Source organism: Balaenoptera acutorostrata, chromosome 15, assembly GCF_949987535.1.
Source record: "Balaenoptera acutorostrata chromosome 15, mBalAcu1.1, whole genome shotgun sequence".
NCBI lineage: Eukaryota > Metazoa > Chordata > Mammalia > Artiodactyla > Balaenopteridae > Balaenoptera > Balaenoptera acutorostrata.
In genome coordinates, this window is record NC_080078.1 from 68,764,647 (window position 1) to 68,778,749 (window position 14,103).

At 40.2% G+C, this 14,103-nt stretch overlaps 1 protein-coding gene across 6 annotated transcripts in view; it reads left to right on the forward strand.

Annotated features, from left to right (window-relative positions):
• Positions 1 to 14,103, forward strand: part of RALGAPB (Ral GTPase activating protein non-catalytic subunit beta) — a 106,216-nt gene that overhangs the window by 74,085 nt on the left and 18,028 nt on the right. For all 6 annotated transcript variants that reach the window (XM_057528618.1, XM_007193131.3, XM_028169291.2 and 3 more), the window contains 4 exons: positions 3,272 to 3,459; positions 5,786 to 5,892; positions 7,454 to 7,606; positions 10,116 to 10,325. In XM_057528618.1, coding sequence (XP_057384601.1) covers positions 3,272 to 3,459; positions 5,786 to 5,892; positions 7,454 to 7,606; positions 10,116 to 10,325 — 658 coding nt within the window. The remainder of the gene's footprint in view (positions 1 to 3,271; positions 3,460 to 5,785; positions 5,893 to 7,453; positions 7,607 to 10,115; positions 10,326 to 14,103) is intronic.

A 14,103-nucleotide genomic window follows, 5' to 3' on the forward strand; every position in this document is an offset into this window, starting at 1 on the left:
ATCATATCCACTACTTCCATGGACCTTCTTTGGTCATTCTGCTTCTTTTCCACACCTCTGTGCTCAATTAGTCTGACCTTACCACACTGCATGAATTCTACAGTGTCATGATCACACCTGGTTATATTTGATAACATGCTAGTGTTACCTCCCCAACCGGGGTAAAGACCACATTTCCCTCTTCACACCCCTCACAGTGCTGAGCACACAGGAGATAGTTACGGAATGCAGATCAGCTGGTTGGTGTTTTTCCCCTTGTTGTATAATATACATTAGGACTCTTGGAAGACATTTCAGCAGCCCCTCTGCTTAGTCACCTTTAAGACTTATTTAGCAAGTTATTTAGCCTCTAATTTTGGGATACTTTAACCCCCAAGTTTGCCCATTTCATTTTAATTGTTAAAACTTTGAAGTTTACACTGAGCTGAAGTCTCTCCCGCTTTAACTTCTACCCATTGGTTCTGATTCAGACTTTTAATAACGAAACCCTTTTTTCCGAGGAGTGGTGATATCCGAAGACAATGCTCATGTTCTTTCTGATTCGTTTCTGCCAGTACCTTCAACTGTTTCTCATATAACAGGGATTTAGAGTGCCTTTATCATCCTCATCTTTTTCCTTTCAATGGCGCAGGTTTGGCTGTGTACCTCTTTAAAGGTCAGTGACCTTTAAATTGTAGAATATTATATTTTCATTAAAGTGTACTTAGAGACTGCATTGGGTTTTTGAGAACCTGGTGATTTGTACTAAGTCAACTAAAATCTAAGAGGCTTTTTTTAACGCATTTACCTTTTGTCTTTCTCATCCTATACTTATTTTTTGGGGGGTATTTGGATGTAATATGTAATGTACAGAGTTTTACATTTAAACTTGAAATTTCTTTATGTAAGATTTACCTCATTATTATTAATCTTTTAAGATTCTTTTGGATCCCAGCTCTTACTCTGATATATTAACTCTGCAGCTCAACTTTTGGTCAACTGCAGATTTATTTATTTATTATTTTAAAATTTATTTATTTATTTATTATTTATTTTTGGCTGTGTTCGGTCTTTGTTGCTGTGTGCAGGCTTTCTTTTAGTTGCAGCGAGCGGGGGCTACTCTTTGTTGTGGTGCGCAGGCTTCTCATTGCGGTGGCTTCTCTTGTTGCAGAGGACGGGCTCTAGGCGAGCGGGCTCAGTAGTTGTGGCTCGTGGGCTCTAGAGCACACGCTCAGTAGTTGTGGCGCACGGGCTTAGTTGCTCTGCGGCATGTAGGATCTTCCTGGACCAGGGCTCGAACCCATGTCCCCTGCATTGGTAGGCGGATTCTTAGCCACTGTGCCACCAGGAAAGTCCCCAACTGCAGATTTAATGAGCCTGCCCTGTGTGTCCTAATCATAGATACTGAGAAAAATATTGAACAGGGACTTCCCTGGTGGTCCAGTGGTTAAGACTCCGCTTCCATTGCAGGGGGCACAGGTTCTATCCCTGGTCGGTCGGGGAAGATCCTGCGTGCCACACGGCGTGGCCAAAAAAATAAATAAATGGTTAGTTCTTTAAAATATATATATATATATATTGAACAGAGAAAGACTCACAAAGCACATGATAAGAGGTTTCCCTTCAGGTTCACAGAGGTTTTTAAATCTTATCTATAAGTTTATAATGATACACTGCCAAATACTTGCATGTCTTGATTTCAGAGATATTTCTCTGCCTTTCCAGTCTAGTAATCATCAAGAAGAGAAAATGTGGTTAGGCTGGTGTGACCTGTACCCTTGCCAGCAACCTATTTGATAATGTCTTAGAATCTTGCATGGAACATAAGCTCACATGGTCCATATGCTTTGTGACAACCATCTCTGTCCCATATTAGAAAACCCACATTTTCCCATTACTCGTCTCTTGGTTTTCCATAAATCCTTAGGTCTGAACTCATCATGAAATTCTCCTGGTCCTTGAAATTCTTAGATAGTCCTCCTCCTAGGAGGAGAGAAAATGGAAGGAAAGTATCTGTTGAGCAGTGTTGCCTTCTATTATCAGAGAGATTTGGGTTCAAGCATTAGAATGAAAGAGAAAGGGAGAGGATTGCAATGGTGTTGGGGAATACTAATTTTCAAATGAGTTACATATGAAGGATCAGGTGATATTAGGACCACAAGATAAAATCTTTAAGTTTTCTTAACAAGATTCTTTCTGTGTTTCAGTTTCTTAATTATAAAATGGTAATAATAATGATACCTATCTCATAGGGTTGTTATGATAACTAAATAAAATGTGTAAAGTACTTAGACCCAGTGCCTGGCACATGGTAAGTGGTATATGTAAGTTATTACTATTATGCATTGAAGGTATGCAGAAATCTCTGTGGATATAAACATTTCAGAATGGTAAGACTTGATCAATTGAATTCCAGTTTATAAAGCATTTTTTCTTATATATTCTCATTTAATCATTACAGTGGTTCTGTGATATGTAACTACTAGTGCATCAAGTTCCTTATCTGTAAAATGATGTTATCTATTCATGGCCACACAGTGAGAAGGCAGTAGGCCCTGGTTTCTGGTCTCTTGATGATCACTTATCTCTTCTGAGCCTGGGTTTCCCCGTCTGAAAAATTGAGGGGGCTTGGCTGATCTTTGGATCCTTTTCTAGGTCTAGAATGCTTTAGCATTATCCTGAAACCTGGAGCACACACATTTTTAAAAATATATCTTTAGGAGCTTCATGATTTGGAAGTATGATTAGTCAGGTTCCCTGGGTAGCAGACTTCGAGAGAGAGAAATTTGCTTGCAGGAAGTTTATTGGAAAGTGCTCTCAGGATCAACCCTTATGAGGGAACGAAGGAAGTAGGATTGAGCAGAGGGAAGACATAAACTGTGATGCATTTGCAACAAAGAGCTCTGGAGCTGGCCTGGCCCTCCAGGATTCTCTCATGTTGGGGCCAGGGGGCTGGGACGTTATACCTCTGCATTAACAGTTCACTGGACGAGAACTGTCCCAGGAGGAAGCTGTGATCTTGAGTGAGGTGGTTCTCATTGGCCTCTCCAGGACTCAGCTGAAAGCGATGGCCACCATCTCCCTGCATCTGGGGGACTGGGTCTTTCAGTCTTGGAGAGGGAAATCTGGACAGTACACCACAGCATCCGCCACAGGGAGTAAATCTGACTCTCAAAGAGGAAACGTGGCTGTGGTCCAATAAATCCAAAAGAACAGAAGGACAGATTGATGCATTAGGTGAACTTAAGATTTCCCTTTGGGGATTAACTGTTATCTTTTGCATTCTCCTTAGTATTATGCAGTTGCTTGGCGCATTTCCTTCACCCAGTGGTCCTGCCTCTCCTTGTAGTCTGGTGAATGAGACCACTTTGATTAAATACTCCAGACTGCCAACCATAAACAAGCATAGTTTCCGGTACTTTGTCTTGGATAACAGTGTCATCCTGGCAATGCTGGAGCAACCTCTTGGAAATGAACAGAGTAAGTTTCAGCACTTTGGGCTTTTTCCACTGCTAAATCAACATGTTCATCAGTATTAGCAAGCTGTTTCCAGGATCGGGGAAGGAAAGACTGCAAATTCTAAGTAATTTTGCATTTGTCAGAAAGCCTTCTAGCTGATGAGATAATAGCAACTAAAAAATAGAGGGTCAGAAAATACAATATACATATTAAATAGAATCTTTTAGAGGCTCTTTATATCTATTAGAAAAGAGCTCCATAATTTTATAAAAAGTTTACTTTAGTGGGATATTTCTGTTGTTTACTGTGTATAAAAATCATTATTACTCTTCCGTCCTTCTTGAACTTTGGACCCTGCCCCTCTCCTTTCCTGCCCTTCACTCCACATTGTTCTTTTTCAGTTATTGGTGCCACCCAAACAGGCTGGAAATTGAAGGAGTCATCTTTGCCTGCTCCTTCCTGTTACTCCCTTATGTAGTTGGTTTCCAAGTTTCTACCCCCCTAGTGACTTTGCAATCTTCTTTTCTCTGCATTCCTCCCAGTACAGCCAAATGCAGGACTTTATTATTTCTTACCTGGATTATTGCAGTTGCTTCCTACCTGATCTGATTCTTCCTCCTTCCAGTTCCAAAATTTGTTACCGTTACCTCCATCCTACTTGCTGCCACCATTGCATTCATCCTCAAATGCAGATCTGACCATGCCAGTGCCCTCCTGAAAATTCTTCAGTAATTTTCTATTGACAAAACATGCACTGTTTTCTTCCCCTCTTTCCCCCAATTATAAACCATCTCAAGGTGTGTGATTACCACTGCAACGCAGACTACTCAAAGTACATTTTTTTCTGATGGTAATTGGAATCAGCCAGTATGTAAAGGAAGCATGTTCTTAGAGAGACCCTTATTGCTGGGAAGGTAAAGGAAAGTGAAGGTTACAGAATCGTTGGGCATACAGGGAATCACCTAGCGTGTAATTCCCTCATTTACAGGTTAAGAAACTGGGGCTCAGAGAGGATATGTGACTTGTCCAGGGTTACTTGAGAAGTGTATGGTATGACCAGGACTAGAGTCCAAATTTTCTGAACCTCATACTGTCTCTTTGTTATTGTTGCCCCACAGTGATAGGATTTCCTCAGTGATTAAACACTTACCTTTTTACTTTTGCAAATGTGAAAAGGATCTTAGAGTCCCATGCAAATTCTGTTGAGTATATATAGGTAGGATCTCATAAATCCATAAAATGAAATGAGACGTTTCCCAGTAGTTCAGGGACAAGTGAATACCATCACAGGTTTCCTTCCTCTTGTGGTAAGATACAGTGACTTTAATATGAAGTGGATGGAGCCTTTAATCGTTGCCCAACTCCAGAAGCACTGGTCCCAAGTCTTTCCTTCTTAAGGCACCTCATCCTTCTCTACCTCAGACCTGGGTGTTGCTTGACTTTCTTCCCTGGTTTGTGCCAATTATTCATGATTCCTCCAGTTTCCCACTCCCAAGCCACCTGCTAAAGAGTCTATAAAATCCCAGTATCCTCTCCAGGTTTCCTGGCCTGAGGGGTAAATGTCAACCCTTTTCCAGATTTTTTAGGTTTCTATTACTCTCATTCTAAGCAATTTCATTGCATTAGAAGTCTACCAAAAATATAAACAATTGGGATTTTATAGAAGTACAGGATATTTTAATGGTTCATTGTAATAGTTAATAACAGAAATAAGAGAGAAGTTTGAACAAGTTTGACTCCTACACCAGAGACAAAAGAAGGGAATAGGAAGAAGGATCTGGGTACTCAGGAAGTCCATCCTGAGTTCTTTACCTCCCTTCTTCCTGCCCCTGAACTTGTGTTGGGATGAAACAGTGCCTGCCTGTGGTGGACCGTGGTGCCCAAGGCATGGGTGAATGTAACATCAGCACCGCAGGCACCCAGCCTGTCTTCTGCACTTAGGTCATTCCCAACACTGAAAGTTAAGAGTATTTTCTAGGATAGTGTTACCCAAAAATGTGTATGTGTATTGCTGGAGGTATGTGAGATGATGTTGGTTGATACATCGGTGAACATTATTTTATGTATTTTTAAACATGTGTTTTAAAAATATGTAATTAGCACACCAAAATTCATGGTTTTCCTTTTAAGGTAGAAATATATCATTTCCTTCAAAAATTTTAAGTTTAAATTTAAATAGTAATAATGGTACTTGAATATGGCAGAATCCACAGAGATGGTTCACAAAGGATATAAGTTAGGGAAGCACTGTGCTAGGGCTTTGATTATTAGAGGCTCTAAAATTGACAATAGATGTATTTTATATGTTGTCAGAAATAAAAACTTTTCCACCAACATTTTATTCTAGATGATTTTTTCCCCTCTGTCACTGTGCTGGTCCGGGGAATGTCTGGAAGACTTGCTTGGGCACAACAACTTTGCCTTTTACCCAGAGGAGCAAAAGCAAATCAGAAGGTATCCATCAGAAGTTACAGGGAAGTGACTAGGAGTGAGTGTGTGTGTGCACGTGTTTGTGTGTATTGTGATTTAAAGGTTAAATAATATTACAACAAAAATCACAGATAAATATTTTTGATCCTAGCCAGATTCTCAGTCAGTGAGTTCACATCAGAATCATCTTAGCAGCCTAGAATTCCAGGTCCACTGAAATACTCTTTAAAGATGTCTTCAAGGCAGGTGTATTTTCAGAAAGCTTTCCGGGTGACCCTGACATCCACTTATGATTAAGAACTACTGTTCTGAACAGTGGCCCGAGTTTTTTTCATGCAGTATTTAATATAATAAAATTTAGGTACATGCCATTATGAAAAAAATTTTGCCAGAGCCTTGATGTCTCTGGCAACAGCTCTATAACTTTTTAATGTGCTGTATAATTTAATGAAATCTTTCTTTGCGGTGGCACAGTTTATTTTCTTTATAACAGTTGTAATTATGTGAATAAAATTTTTTCACGGGAGAAATTTGGAAAATTCAAATAATAAAGAAGAAATTTTAAATCACCTGTACTCTTACTCTCCAGAGGTAGATAGCCACTGTTAATATTTTAGTGGATTTCCTTCCGATCTTTTTGTTCCTTTCTGTACGTAACACTTAAATAGAATTTTAGTCATTTTTGTATACTGCTCTTTTCACTTATCACACTGTAAGCTTTTACTTATGTTACTAAAAATTCTTTAAAACATAACTTAATAAAATTTTACCAGCATTTAAGAGAGACGCTCACAAAATTGGAGCAAATGCCTAAAACAATTGAACATTCCAGATGTCTCTGTTAGATGAGATGTGTTTGCTGTGAGGAGCACACCCCTATTTGCTCCTGGTGGCGTCACGCCAATCACATTCTGTCAGCAGCACTATATAAGCCACTGAATGCCATTAAAGACTGAGGAAGAAGGAGATCAGGAAAGGCACTAAAACTGTTTGATAGTTTAATATGTGCCATATATTTTTTTGTTTAATCCTTATGACAGTCCTGTGGTGGATTATTTCCATTTTTCAGGTGTGAAAACGGAAGTCACAGCTAATATATATTAAAGCAGGGATTTGGCGCCGTGAAGACCTCGATTCGGTGCCGTATCTTTTCAGTTAAGCCATGCTAAGGCTCTAGTTATTGAACTCACTGTCTAGAGATGCCCAGTGGATGTAAACTTGTGCCTTATTATATGGAATGATTGGAGAGCCCTTAGGGAAGAAGGAAGTTTGAGCCTTAAGCTCTGAAATGGCTTACCTATTGGCTTACCACTGAATATGGAAGGTTCAGGCCTGGTGCCGTGGAGGTCCGTAACCCATTTATCAGTCACAAAAATCTGTCGTAAGTTGATGAACATTTTTATAAAAATAAAATAGAGTACATTGGTACCTTTACCATTAGCAGTAGTATTTGCAGATTCTTGCTGAATTTCTGTGTTATGCAATCCTAGGGAAACGCAGGCATCTAAGAGACCAAGGAAATACATGTCATTTCAGATGGCACCCAAATGTAATAAACATAATGTTATTTGTTTTATTTTAACAGCTTTTTGTGCCTGAACCTCATCCAATTCCTAAAAATGATGTTGGATTTAAATATACTGTGAAACATCGACCATTTCCTGAAGAGGTGGACAAGATTCCTTTTGTGAAAGCAGATCTGAGCATTCCAGATTTGCATGAAATCGTCACTGAAGAAGTAAGATAAATTATTATCAGCTGTTGTTAAGAGAATGACTATTAACATTCTTCAACAACGTCTGTGGTCAAGACACTGCCTTTCTTTGGTATTCCTGGAGGTGATTCATAAGATGACCTGGGTATTTGTCATCCAGGAGGTTACCATGTAGTAAGACAAATATAGATTGTGGCTGATTGAAAGGAACTCGACATATCTTATAGAGAGGTGGCACTGGGCTGCCTGGGCTGGTCTGTGGTTTCAATAGTGTTCTGATATGATCAGACCCTAGTGGAGGATATTTGGAGAAGGGAGCCCAATTCAGAGACAGTTATGACAATCTAGGCAGGGGATGGGAAGGACTACCTCATTGATAGTGGAAGTTTAAATATATGGCATGTCTTGTAGAGGTAGATCCAGACAGTCTTGGATTGACGAGGGAAGGAAAAGAGCCAAAGAACTTTAGATTTCAGGCTTGAGTGACAAAGATAACAGTGCCATTTATAGAAATACAGACATTAGGAAGAGGACAGATTTGGGAAAATGGGAAAAATTTATTTGGTTTTTGTTGTTTTTTTTTTTAATTTTTTTTTTATAGCTACTTTTTTTTTTTTTTATTTTTTTTATTTTTGGCTGTGCTGGGTCTTCGGTTCGTGCGAGGGCTTTCTCTAGTTGCGGCAAGCGGGGGCCACTCTTCATCGCGGTGCGGGGACCGCTCTTCATCGCGGTGCGCGGGCCTCTCACCACCGCGGCCCCTCCCGTTGCGGGGCACAGGCTCCAGACGCGCAGGCTCAGCAGTTGTGGCTCACGGGCCCAGCCGCTCCGCGGCACATGGGATCCTCCCAGACCAGGGCTCGAACCCGTGTCCCCTGCACCAGCAGGCAGATTCTCAACCACTGCGCCACCAGGGAAGCCCTATTTGGTTTTATATTAATTTAGATACTTAACTAGATTAAGTAATTGGTCGCTTAGGTCAAGAGAGAAGAATTTTAAGAAATGGAAGACAGGTATGTCAGGGCATGAGAGAATATAAGGGTAGGAATGGAGGCTGCCTGCAGTTTCAAATGCTAGAGAGATCAAGCAGAAGGAGCACTAAGAAGAGGCCCCTGGATTTTGTCATGAAATGTTGGTGACCTTTGAGAGCAAGTTCAAAGGAGTATTAAAGTATAAGGGTCTGGGGAATGAATGGTTAAAGAGGAAAGAAAAGACAGTGAATATAAACTACACTGTTACTGTTAGCAGTAAAGGGAAGGGTACAGAGTGAAAAATAGTGTGAGGAAATAGCCTTAGCTAAGGAAAGGCAAGGCTAGTTTTTCTTTTTCTTTTTTTTAATTTAAGAAGAATTAGAGGTGGAAGGAGCCAGTGGAAAAGGGTCTGCACCTGCTAACACTGTAAGGTGGGCTGGGGAAGTGATAAGTAACAGAGTAAAGCCCTGGAGGCAGTAGGGTCAAGAGTCTGTGATTGAGTCTAGAAAAGGGACACTTCTGGTAAGACACGAGAGGAGAGGGTCAGTGAAGGTTCAGAGACATTTAGAGGTGGAAAGGAGGAAAATTGAAGCAGCTTATGTAAATTTTAATCTTAGTTCTTAGCAATGAAATAGGGGAACAAAGATGATTCTTAAAATTTCCAGGCAGCCCAGCTAGGTTTAAGTAGCATCATCTGTAGTGAAGTTATTAATGCACTCTGCTGACTTTCTTCAAAAGTCCTTGGTATCCAGAGGCATAAGTAAAAAATTTGAATGGTGTGGAGATTGGCTGGGTGAATAAGGAAGAATAAGGAACAACATAGCCGTGTTATATGCTTAGAAGAGGGTATTAAGATGTCACATTTGGGGATTTAGTTTTGGTTGGGAGGTAGATGAAGCCAGAAGGATGCTAATGGCTTGGGGAAATATGGGGAGGGGTTGTTTGCCTCTCAGTGATAGTAAAGGGGGAGTAGGGGTATGGGTGAGCTGTAGGAAAGGAATTTCAGGATTGTAGCTCTTGAAAGTACAGCACATCTGAGGTACAAAGTGTGTCATGGATGGCCAGAGTTGTGAAGGTTGAGGAGATTGTAGGAATATAAGCCAGGCTGGTCACCACAGAGGATGGAATTTTAAATAGGATGGATCAGAAGGGAAGCAGAGATAACTCCAAGAGTGTAGCAACTAATGCATATGGTTGTGGACTTCAAAACATGAGGGGATCACTGCAGGATGAAGATGGACAGGGATCTGGCAGAGAGCAGTAGCTCTGCCCCCTGTCTTGCCACTGTGAAGGGAAGCAGAGACAGAGTGGTTTCACTTACAGCGAAGAGATGAAGGAGCAGTTTTTGAGGCTGTAGGGACATGTTTTGGGTATTTGTTTTAAACTTGTAACGTATTTGCTTGATTGTATGCTCTTGGTTGTACTGAATTGAAACTCAGTGTTGATCACTGAAAATTGTCTTCATTTATTTTGTTGCTTGTAGCTTTATTTTCATTTAAAACTTAAGATTAATTCTATTACTTTTATGATTATTCCAAAAAAATGAAATGTTCGGTTTATTTCAGTTAGAAGAGAGACATGAAAAATTAAGGAATGGCATGGCCCAGCAGATTGCTTATGAAATACACCTTGAACAACAAAGTGAGGAGGAATTGCAGAAGAGAAGTTTTCCTGATCCGGTTACAGATTGTAAGCCCCCACCTCCTGCCCAGGAATTCCAAACAGCACGCCTTTTCCTTTCACACTTTGGATTTTTGTCCTTAGAAGCATTGAAGGTAATTTCTATAAACTTTTATGAGTAAATATATTCATAAATTAACATTCAGCTGCTGATAGCTAAAGCATTTTTATGAAGATAGAAGGAATTTTAAAAACCAAAAACTGTTTAAAACCTTACCCTTCATACAAGGAAATGAAATTCTGTGATGCTGTAGGTTATAATATGAGCTCCAAGACAGTTTTCCCATGAATGTATTTAGAGTTCTGTCTGAGGGGACTGCTTATAATATAATAATATATGCGCCTCTGAATTTTCCTAGGTAATGTAGGACTCATATCACACATATTAATGAAATCTATAGATAATTAGAAAAAAGAATGTTAAAACTCTTCCCCAGTAAACTTTATTACTGAAAGTATGGGCTACAATTTACTCTGCTCTTTTATGCCACTTTTAAAAAGGAGCAAGTATAAGCACTTCTTATGTTGCGCAGTTCCTGAGATCAGACTGTCCAAGTTTATGTCCTGGCGTCACTACTTGCCAGCTATGTGATCTTGGGCAAGTTGCCCAACTTTTCTGAGTCTTAGTTCCTCCTCTGTAAAATAGGGGTGGGCTTCCCTGGTGGTGCAGTGGTTAAGAATCCTCCTGCCAATGCAGGGGACACGGGTTCGAGCCCTGGTCTGGAGGATCCCACATGCCGCGGAGCAGCTAAGCCCTTGCACCACAACTACTGAGCCTGCGTTCTAGAGCTCGTGCACTGCAACTGCTGAGCCTGCGAGCCACAGCTACTGAAACCCGCGCACCTAGAGCCCGTGCTCCGCAACAAGAGAAGCCACTGCAATGAAAAGCCCGTGCACGGCAACAAAGAGTAGCCCCCGCTCGCCGCAACTAGAGAAAGCCCGTGCACAGCAACAAGGACCCAATGCAGCCAAAAATAAATAAATAGATAAATAAAATAGGGGTGATAAGGGTGTCCATCTCATTATCATCGTGTCAGGTGCTTCATGTAGTACGTAGTACAAAGTCAACCAGCCTGTAAGGTAAATAATGTCATTACTCTTAATTCCATTAAAACAATTTTACAAGGAAAGTAATGGTATCTCTATTTCACAGATGTGGAAACAGGGCCTCAAAAATGTGAAATGGCTTCCCTGAATGTGGATTTAGAGTTTGTACTAAGGCCTGTTTGTTTTGAAAAGCACAACTGAAGATTGCCAGGCAAGAAGTTGCTTATTGCATAAGTTGCCCCCTGCCCTTACTCTCCAGCAGCTACTTGGTTAAAGGCCATTTAACTTTTAAGGAAAGCAGAGGGGAACATTGCTGACTGAGTTTGGATTTCAACATGTAGATGAAAAATATTTTATGTTGTAGAAAATTGAGTTAGTGGTGGAGAGTAAAAAGTAAAAAACTCTTAAAACGCAGAAGAAAACAACAGAAAGAGGAAAATAATGAGAAATACAGCGGTAACTATGGAAGGCCAGGAACAAAGATGCAATCTACAAATGATTAGTGGTATTCCTAGCGGAGAAAATTGAACAGAGTAGAAGCAGTAAATAAAAATATACTAGAAGAAAATATTACATTCTGTGGACTGAAGGGAGACAAGAAGAGCCTTAACAGCCCTGTCTCTGAGATTGCAGTTTTCCTTTCATGTTACCTATTCTGCTTGAAATTTTTAAGCTTTCAAGGAAATAATTCTCATGCTTTCTCACCTGGTTCAGAACATAGGAAAAAGGGACTTCCCTGGTGGTCCAGTGGTTAAGACTCCGCACTTCCAATGCAGGGGGCCCAGGTTCGATCCCGGGAATTAGATCCCACATGCCACAACTAAGAGCCTGCATGCTGCAATGAAGATCCCGCGTGCTGCAACTAAGACCCAGCACAGCCAAATAAATATTTAAAAAAAAAAAAGAGAGAGAACATAGGAAAAAGTCAGAAAGTAAACTGGTTTATTTTATGAATCTTAGCTTATCTCTAATAACTTAAACCGGACAGCACACACATATGAAAAAGCTATAAACCAGTCTTTACTTATGAATATATGTGCAAAAGTGTTAAGGAGAATGCTAGTAAAACTGAATTCAGCAGCGTGTTAAACAAATTAACTTCTACAACCAAGTAAGGTTTATCCTAGGAACTGAAGGAGAGTCAGTTATTGGTAAATATTAGTAAAGTTATTAAGAAAATAATTTGATCCTATTTTAGCAGATCAGTCAATAAAACAGTCAGTATTCAGTAGAATAATATTCAGTCTGATTTTTAAAAAATGAATAAACAAAAAAACAGAAACTTAGCCAGGGCCAGTAATGTAGACCTCAGTAAATGGCAGCCTGTTTAGGAAACGAGATGGGGAATGAGGAAACTAGAACCACCCTTTGTTAAAAATCAGAGGTAAAGGATGTCTACCTTGGCCACTGTTTAACACTGAGAGTTTTTTAGTTAATGGAAAGTTATTTTTATTTTATTTTTAATTTAAAAAAAAATTTTTTTTTGGCTGTGTTGGGTCTTCATTGCTGCACGTGGGCTTTTTCTAGTTGTGGCGAGTGGGGGCTACTCTTCATTGAGGTGCGCGGGTTTCTCATTGCAGTGGCTTCTCTTGTTGCGGAGCACGGGCTCTAAGCGCATGGGCTTCAGTTGTTGCAGCACACGGGCTCAGTAGTTGTGGCATGCGGGCCCTAGAGCATGCAGGCTTCAGTAGTTGAGGCACGTGGGCTCAGTAGTTGCAGCGAGTGGGCTTAGTTGCTCCGTGGCATGTGGGGTCTTCCCGGACCAGGGATTGAACCTGTGTCCCCTGCATATGCAGGCGAATTCTTTTTTTTTTTTTTTAATAACTGGAGAAGAAGTAGCTCTTTTTTAAAAAATTATTTATTTATTTATTTATTTTATTTTTGGCTGTGTTGGATCTTCATTTCTGTGCGAGGGCTTTCTCTAGTTGTGGCAAGCGGGGGCCACTCTTCATCGCGGTGTGCGGGCCTCTCACTATCGCGGCCTCTCTTGTTGCGGAGCACAGGCTCCAGACGCGCAGGCTCAGTAGGTGTGGCTCATGAGCCCAGTTGCTCCACGGCATGTGGGATCTTCCGAGACCAGGGCTCGAACCCGTGTCCCCTGCATTGGCGGGCAGATTCTCAACCACTGCGCCACCAGGGAAGCCCCAGGCGAATTCTTAACCATTGCACCACCAGGGAAGTCCCTATTTTAATTTTTAAATAATTATAGATTAACAGAAAAATTTTTTTTAAATGTGCAGGGAGGTTCGCCCAATGGGTAACATCTTACATAACTACAGTATAGTATCAAAACCAGGAAAGTCAGTGAAATATTAAAAGAAACTAAATAAGAGGAAGAAAACCATTGGAAAGGAAAAGACAGTTCCCAGGTAATTTGATTTCTAATTAGACAGCCATAAGAGAATCAATAGAATGTTTAAAGTAAATGAGAATTAAGATCACTACACACAAAGTACAGATATTAATGACTGTGGCTCTAATATCCAGTTAGAAATATGATGCCAAAATACCTCAGTTTGCGCAGTTGTAAAACTGCGATATTGACAAAAGTTATTCTAAGAAAATGTATTAAAACACAGACCTAGAGGGAAAAACTTTAAATAAAGTTATTAAGAGTTAAGAGATATAAAACATATGCATGTTATATTCCTGAATCAGAAGATCATCCAGAAGAACAAGCTGATGAGATAGCTTATTTAAAAAAGAAAGAATGAGGAGCCTTTGTCCTATAAGGTGTATCATAGCATGCTGCAGGTCTACAGTTCCTTATCCATGATTTCAAAGTGAAAAATGAAAACTAGAAGTTCTTTTGTATGTTTGTATAAA